The sequence below is a fragment of the Cenococcum geophilum genome, assembly GCF_001692895.1.
Source record: "Cenococcum geophilum 1.58 unplaced genomic scaffold K441scaffold_25, whole genome shotgun sequence".
In the NCBI taxonomy this organism is placed as follows: Eukaryota; Fungi; Ascomycota; class Dothideomycetes; order Gloniales; family Gloniaceae; genus Cenococcum; species Cenococcum geophilum.
In genome coordinates this window covers 1,410,572-1,418,631 of record NW_027137583.1, presented here as the reverse complement: position 1 = coordinate 1,418,631, position 8,060 = coordinate 1,410,572, and the positions used below count along the sequence as shown (strand labels likewise).

Genomic DNA, 8,060 nt, shown 5'->3' with positions numbered 1-8,060 from the left:
TATAAAGTTAAATAGCTAGGCTAGCCCGCTAAGGACTCTATATAGGTACTAGAGGATTGCTTTAATTATTATAAAGATATTTTAAAAGAATATTAGAACTAAGGTCTATAATTTATAAATTATAGAAAGCGCTTTAATACTATAATATTATCGCGACCTATAAAAAAGCTTATAGTAGGCCGTAAGAGGCCTTAAAGAGTAAATAGATTAAATTAGATATAGAATAAATAGGCTTTAGAAACTATAAGGATTAGGGCTACAGCCTAAGATAGAATAGGCCCTTACCCTTTTTACGTATATAGTATAGAGTTAATAGGGTATTTTACTAGAATTGCATTCCTATTTATTAATTTATATTAGAAATATTAATTTTTAGGGCTTTTAAGCCCTTTTTTAGAGCCTTATAAGGCCTTTTTAAGTACTTGATTAAGGTCCTTAATTGCTACTATATATAAGAATAAATCTAAAATACCTAATCTAAAAAGCTGTTACGCCTTACCCTTAGGATTAAGATTAGTATCTATTGGCCCTATAAGGGACGGCTAACGGGAATAAGATCCCTTTATTAGTATATAAGTAGGTATAAAAATAGGGGTAGGATAATAAGATGTAGTAGAAGTAGAGATTCTTAAATGCTTAATACTAATATTAGGTCTAAACCAATACTAATAAAGCTCTTAAGGCGTTAGCTTATAGTTAATAAAGATATACTTAAGCCTAAAATAAATAGAGATGTTAGCTAGCTAGTATAGTCCAGAACTACTAAGACCTTACTATAGTAACTATTAGTTACCTATCTGCTAAGTGTTACGGGACTTACACGTTCTCACGTCTCTGCGCGCTTTAACGTTCTTAACCCGTGCTTATGTTCGTCCCGAGACACCTATACACTGTCACGGAGTGAGCATAAGCGGTGATAATATATAGCGAAGTAGGTATTATTAAGCTATGTACATAAACTGCGTAATAAAGTTAAGACGTTACGTAAGGAAAGAAGGTAGGGAAACGGGAAGAAAGGGCATATATTGTTGACTTAGTTGCTTAGTTAACACATATATAGGCAGAATAGGGTTTAGGTCGTGGTCCTAGCAGAACTTAGCAGAATTTAGTAGAACTTAGCAGAATATAGCAGAATGCCATAGATTGCCGTTAGATTGCCATTAGATTGCCATTAAATTACTATTTCGCGGTTAGTCTCTAATTGCTAAGTTAGTGGAAATAGGTAGACGTGTGCAAGGTGTTACGAGGGTATCCCGTAATAGTACCCCCCCTTTAAACTTAAGCTTCTGCGAGATGGGGCTGTAGTAGTTCTGGGTGGAGTTTGTGAAAGTCTTCTGCGGCTTATATAAGTCCTATAGAGTTAACGGGTTCCCATAAGGACTTAGTAAAGCCTCTCTATTTCGTAAAATATATATATTAGCGTTTCCGTTTATTATACTTAATATCGTTAATTCTTTTAACAAAGTACTTGTTCTTACTATCCACTTTAACTAGTAGGGGAGGGTCTTATATCTGTCTAGGTAGGGCGTCTAATATAGGGGTAGTAGGGTAGAGGACTGACGTATAGAATATAGGGTGGATTTTAACCGTATTAGGGAGCTTTAATTAGTAGGTATAAGGAGAGATAACCTTTTTAACCTTATAAGGGCCAGCGTTCTTCCAATTAAGTTTCTTAGTAGGTCGTTTTATGTTTAGATTTCTTATATCTAGCCAGACAAAATTACTAATTTAGTAAGCCGGTGCTGGGGTTCGTTTTTTATTCGCTGCGGCTTTATAGATAGATTAAGCCTATATTATTTTATCGGTAAGGAACTGTTATAGTTCCTCTATCTTCTTTATAAATTTATTTGCTTCTACGACTTATAAGGCGTAATAAGCGGGGTAAGGAATATTACTAAAGGGTTTAAAACCTATTTGTAGGTGCTAGCTGTAATTAGCTAGGAATAGGGAGACTTTTGTAGTTTCCAAGATGGAGTTATTTACGGTAAACTTGGCGAATACGAGCCAGTTAATCCAGTTATCCTATAAATATAACGTGTATATCCGAATATACTGTTTTATTATAGTATTTACGCGTTCTATTTAGCCATCTGTTTCTAGGTAATATGCGGTAAATAATAGTGCTTTAATACGGAGTTAAGTAGTTAGTTTTTTCTAGAATGCCGAGATAAACTAGCTACCTCTATTAGAGATAATCGTTTTGGGGAGTCCGTAGAGTTTCCATATATAATCTAGGAATAGTTAGGCGACAGTAGGCGTTAATATATTGGGGTAGGCGATTAAGTGTCTTATTTTAGATAGTTGGTTTACAACTACTATAATATTCATGCAGCCTCTACTCTTAGGAAGGTTAATAACAAAGTTAATTAAGATATCCTTCTATCTTCGGTCCGGAATAGGTAGTGGCTTTAAAAGACCGTTATATGTCTTATGCGAGGCTTTAGCTTGTTGGTAGGTGTAGCAGCTAGAGATATACCTTTGTGTCGTATTATGCATATTCGGCTAATAATACTCCCGTTAGAGTAGTTTTAGGGTCTTTCCTTAGCCTAGGTGGCCGGCGATAGGTAGATCGTATACGTATTTAAGGAGTTTAAGCTTAAGCTTATTATAATTAGGGATAACTAGACGGTTTTGGTAATATAAGCAGTTTCTATAGGCTTTGTATTTACTTAGAGAAATCTTTTTAGAGCGTTTAATGCTATCTTGTATTAGCTTAAGCGTCTCTTAAATAAACTCGTTATTTGGGTATTCGTTAACTATAATCTATTTAATTAATTAATCAGTTATTTTAAGGACGTGTACCGTAAGATCTTTAGTAGAAGGGTTAAATAGTTTAGGGCGAAGTAGGGTCTAATTTCGGTAAGAGTGCGCTTCTTTTAAGGCTAGCGCGTCTTATAAGCGTCGGGTTAGAGCATTAGGCTTCTAGCCTTAGACGCCTAGGTGGTACGTAATTAAGAATCGGAAACGAGATAGATATTCTAACCAGCGGGCCTAATAATAACTCAGCTATTTCGTGGTTATAAAGTACTATAGGTTCTTATAGTCGCTAAGGACCTTAATTGGAAATCCAGCGCCTTCTAGTTCGGGTTGCTATTGTTTAAAATATCTAATAATAGCTAATAATTCCTTATCGTAGATCTTGTAGTTGCATTCGGCTAGGCTTAGTTGTTTTAAGAAGTATACTACGGGGTATAATACTCTATCCTCGTTATATTAAGACAGGATGCCTTTAGTAATATAGTTAGATAAGTCGGCTTCTATAACACTTATTTAGTTTGGGTTAAAGTATTAAAGCACGGGCGCAGTAGTAAATATAACCTTTAGATAGGCAAAGGCCTTCTTATATTCCTTATTAAAGACAAAAACTTTATCCTTTTAGGTTAGAGCTATAAGGGGTAAAACTAGGGCGGAGAAGTTATTAATAAACTATTAGTAGAAATTAGCAAATTCTATAAAGGCTTTTACGTCCTTAACGTTCTTAGGTTCTTGCTAGTTTATAATTACTTTAACTTTCTTTGGGTTTATTTATATACCGTTTATAGAAATAAGGAGTCTAAGGTATAGGACTTCCGTTTTATAGAACTCGCATTTATCTACATTTAATTATAGACTAGCTTCGTATAGGGCTTATAGGATAAGGTTAACATATTTCTAATATTCGGTCAGGTTATTACTATATATTAAGATGTCGTTAATATAAGTAGTATAGAAGATGTCTAGGTAGGGGCGCAGGGTGTTATTTATATAATGTTAAAACAAGCTTAAAGCGTTTGCGAGGCTAAATGGCGTTACTAAGTATTTAAATAGTCTATACCGAGTATAAAATACAGTAAGCTATTTATCTCCTTTTGCTATATGGAGGCGGTTAAATATAGAGATAATATTAAGCTTTGTATAGTAGCGAGCCTTACTTAGTTAGTTTAGTGTCTCCTATATTAACGGGATTAGATATCGGTTCTTAATAGTGACGGCGTTAAGAGCTTAGTAGTCTATATAGAAGCGCAGACCACTACTAGGTTTCTTAACGAAGATTACTAGTATAGCTATAGGTAATAAGCTTGCTCTAATAAATCCTTTACTTAGGTTCTTATCTAAATACTTTTATAGTACTTGGAGTTCGTTTTGGGACATCCTATATAAGGGTCCAAATCTAGGTTGCTTTCCTTCTTTAAGTATAATCTTATGGTTATATAATCGGTGTTCCAGTAGCTTATCGGCTTCCTTCCGTAAGAATGCCTCTAGGCGGTTATAGTACTCTACTAGTACCTTTATAGCAGGGTTAGTGTGCTTCTTTAGTGCTAAGGCCTTCTTAATATCAGCTATAGTAACAGCAAAGATTATATGTTTAGGTTTCTTAGTAAGTTACGCTAATGGAGTAGCTCTAATTATGCGGATATCTAGGGTACTGAGCTCGTTTGGCTCGTCCATAGTTTCTTATTTAGGTTTAGGTTTAGTATTAGGTATGAAGTTAGTGTTAGATTTAGGTTCGGGTTCTTTAAGTATTCTTTTTATTGTAGGATACTAGTCCTTCTAGTAGTTTCGTATACTAAGCTTAAGTTTCTATTTAGTTTGGGGCGGTATAGTGCTTAGTAATAACTTATAGAGCTTAGTGGAATTTTCGGGTCCTTAGTGGGTGTCAGTGGAATTCTTATATTAGTAGAATTTGGTGGAAATCTTACGTTGGTGGAATCTGGTGGATTTTTTAGATTTCGGTTCTGGGTCTAAGTAGCGAGTTATAAAGCACTTCTACTTATAACGGGAGGCGGTAAATAGAAGCTTAAGGTTATCCTAATTAATAGTTACCTTATATAGCTTTATCTAGGGTTATTTAAGAATTACTAAGTGACCTAGGGTAGTAACGAAAAGCTTAATTAGTTCTTTGTAGTTTAGGTATTAGAGTTTTAGGGTTACTACGTAGGTAATACGGCCTAAGATGGTGCGTTTGCTATTAAATCTAAATACGTTAATATGCCAGTTAAGGGGGGTTAGGGTAAAACTATTATCTTATATAAAGATCTTGTTAATAAATCCTATGCCGCTAGCTCCTATATTAATTAGGATTTAAGCGTTAGCCTATTAACTATTCTGCCAAAGATGGCAGTTAATAGTTATGCTATAGTCCTAAGAGTTAGAGTTCGTGACGTTAAATGCGTTTAACGAGATCCTGTAGCAGAGCCGTCCTGGAGAATGACTTAGCTCTAGGATCTTCCTTTTAGAGGTAATTAGGGCGGGGTTCTTATAGGACGTTGGTTAAAGCTTCGTCCTTATAAGTAGTGCTTACTAAATATAGGGCTAGAACTAGATAAAGATTGGGGACGGTAACCGGAAGATTGATATAGTAAACGGCTGCCAGTACTGGCCGTTTGTAAATTATTTTGGGGTATAGGGACGGAGTAGTAGTTTAAGAGGTAGGAGCCGCTTCCATATTTAAAGTAAAGGCCTAGCTTAATGCGTTATTTTTATTTAGAGGACCCTAATAGGGCGTATCCTAGGGTCCTAGTGTTAATATCTATGGCGTTAGGGTGCTTAGGTTAAGATAATAACTTAGTAGGCGTTTATGGGGTTATTATGTTATACTAATAAACGGGCTTTAGTATAAGGCGTAGTATATCGTTATACCGTTTATTAATAACGTTTACGTAGGCGTTAAGAGTTTCTAAGAGGTCTACGCCTATTAGGGAGGTTTTTAGTTTAGGGCTTAGGGATTTAATAAGGCTGTTAATTAGTACGGAGTTATTCCAGCTTATTTCCTTTGCATAGCGGTTGAATTTAGAGAAGTATACTAGGAAACTTTTCTTTTCTTAAGTTATTTAGTTTATCTTTCTTTAAGCGGTAGCTTGGCGGTTTAGGTTACTATATATAGCTTTAAGAAGTATAACTAGGCTTTATACTAAGTTTAGTTAAAAAGGTTTAATAAGGTTAGCTATATCTCCTCCTAGTTAACTTAGGGCGTAATAGAGTTGGTTAGCTTTAGTTAGGTAGTAGTTAGTATTACCAGTTAGCTTATTCTTAAGCCGGCTTAAAAATAACTAAAGCTCTTATTATTTACTGGTAAATACTAGGGGGTCTAGTAGTTTCTTAGATTATTTTAGTGCGGTAGTCGGCTCTATAGGGTAAGTAACTACTACTAATTTAGGGCTTACGTTTCGCGTGTTTATCTCTAGAGATAGCGTTTAGTCTTAGGGCCTTAATATAGGCATCTTAAGGATGCGGACTTCTTCTTAAAGTGCTTTAATTAATTATTATTATCGTGCTTCTTATTCGGCTTACTATTAAGTTAAAGTGGCTTAGTACTGTGTAAGGGCGTCTATAAAGGACTTCTGTATACCTACTAATTGTTCTTAGAGTGCGGCTATAATAGCGTTGGCCGTTATAGGGGCTTTAGGGTTATTCTGCATTTTTGGAGGGTAGTATAAGTTTTTAACGCAATATAGTGTTACGGAGTAAGCATAAGCGGTAATAATATATAGCGAAGTAGGTATTATTAAGCTATATATATAAACTACGTAATAAAGTTAAGACGTTGCGTAAGGAAAGAAGGTAGGGAAACGGAAAGAAAGGGCATATATTGTTAACTTAGTTGCTTGGTCAACACATATATAGGCAGAATAGGGTTTAGGTTGTAGTCCTGGCAGAACTTGGCAGAATTTAGTAGAACTTAGCAGAATATGGTAGAATGCCGTAGATTGCCGTTAGATTGCCATTAGATTGCCGTTAGATTGCCATTTCGCGGTTAGTCTTTAATTGCTGAGTCGGTGGAAACAGGTGGACGTGTGCAAGGTGTTACGGGGGTGTCCCGTGACACGCACGTTCCCCTACAACCCCTATTTATACCCGTACCTAACCTATTCTATTTCTATATCTAAATGTCTTTATATTAACCACGCATAGTTACGCGTACGTAGCCTTCTTTAATTACTACCCTGTTTAGTACATTGTATTCCAGCTCGTGCCCACTTCCGTGACACTACATTTGGATCCCTTTTCTATACCTAGCGGGCCTATAGGCTACTGGTCGCGGAGCATGCCTTTCTACGCCTACGGGGTAGATACAGGAGCTGCTGGCTGCGGGTAGACTAGGACGCTAGGGTTCTGAACTGGTACGACAAGACACCACGCCGATACGCCTGTGGAATCATGACCTGCCGACAAGATATCGCGCCGATACGCCTGCGACCTCGATGGCTTGCACCCTACTGCTACCGACTACGAACAGGCACGTTACTGCCCTTCGGTTTGACCTGGCTCGCATCCTACTGCATGACGAACACGAACACGAACACGGAAGCTGGTATCTTACTACTGTCCTACCGACCTGCACGCACTGCCCTACGTACCGACAAGACCTCGCGCCGATACGCCTGCGAAACGACCCCGATAACCCGTCGTGCCGATACGCCTACGACCCTGTCGCTGGCATCGTACTGCTACCTACCCGAACCGACAAGCCTCGTGCCGATATGCCTACGAGACGACCCTGTCGCTTGCATCGTACTGCTACCCCGACCTGTTGACAAGCCTCGTGCCGATACGCCTACGAGCCGAACACGACTAGGTAGAGCCTCGCTCCCTAGACCCCCGAACCCGTCGCTTGCATCGTACTGCTGCCTGAACCGACAAGCCTCGTGCCGATACGCCTACGAGGCGACCTGTCGCTGGCATCGTACTGCTACTATATAAACTGATAAGCTCCGTGCCGATTCGCCTACGGAACCTGAACACGTCGCTAGCACCGTACTACTACCCAAATCTAATAAGATCTTGTGCCGATATGCCTACGGAACCTGCGCTGGCACTGTACTGCTACCGATAAGAACCTGCCTATAATACGAATACTATACCGCACCGATAAGAACCTGCCAAGAATACGCCTTACTACGACTACAAACACTGTACTGACCGTACTATACTGCCATTTAGGCCAATAAATACTGCCTAAAACACCCATTTTGGACCAAAAATTGGGGTAATTTTTTAGGGGGACCCGGAGTATAGGAAGGGAAGGCTGTAAAGCTGCTAGAAGCGAGAAAGGGACTGTATAAGCTTTAGTAATGCGTCTC

The 8,060-nt window shown here is 38.0% G+C and overlaps 1 protein-coding gene across 1 annotated transcript; it reads left to right on the top strand.

The window, feature by feature from the left end:
* Nucleotides 1-6,860: 6,860 nt before the first annotated feature.
* K441DRAFT_136445 (uncharacterized protein) lies at nt 6,861-7,715 on the top strand. The gene has a single exon (XM_067640101.1). The coding sequence runs from the start codon at nt 7,138-7,140 to the stop codon at nt 7,678-7,680; it is 543 nt and encodes a 180-aa protein (XP_067503292.1). The 5' UTR covers nt 6,861-7,137; the 3' UTR covers nt 7,681-7,715.
* The last annotated feature ends 345 nt before the right edge of the window (nt 7,716-8,060 follow it).

What these genes read in the sequence shown, in the direction of transcription:
- K441DRAFT_136445 (XM_067640101.1), top strand. Translation starts at nt 7,138, where the DNA reads ATGACCTGCCGACAAGATATCGCGCCGATACGCCTGCGACCTCGATGG.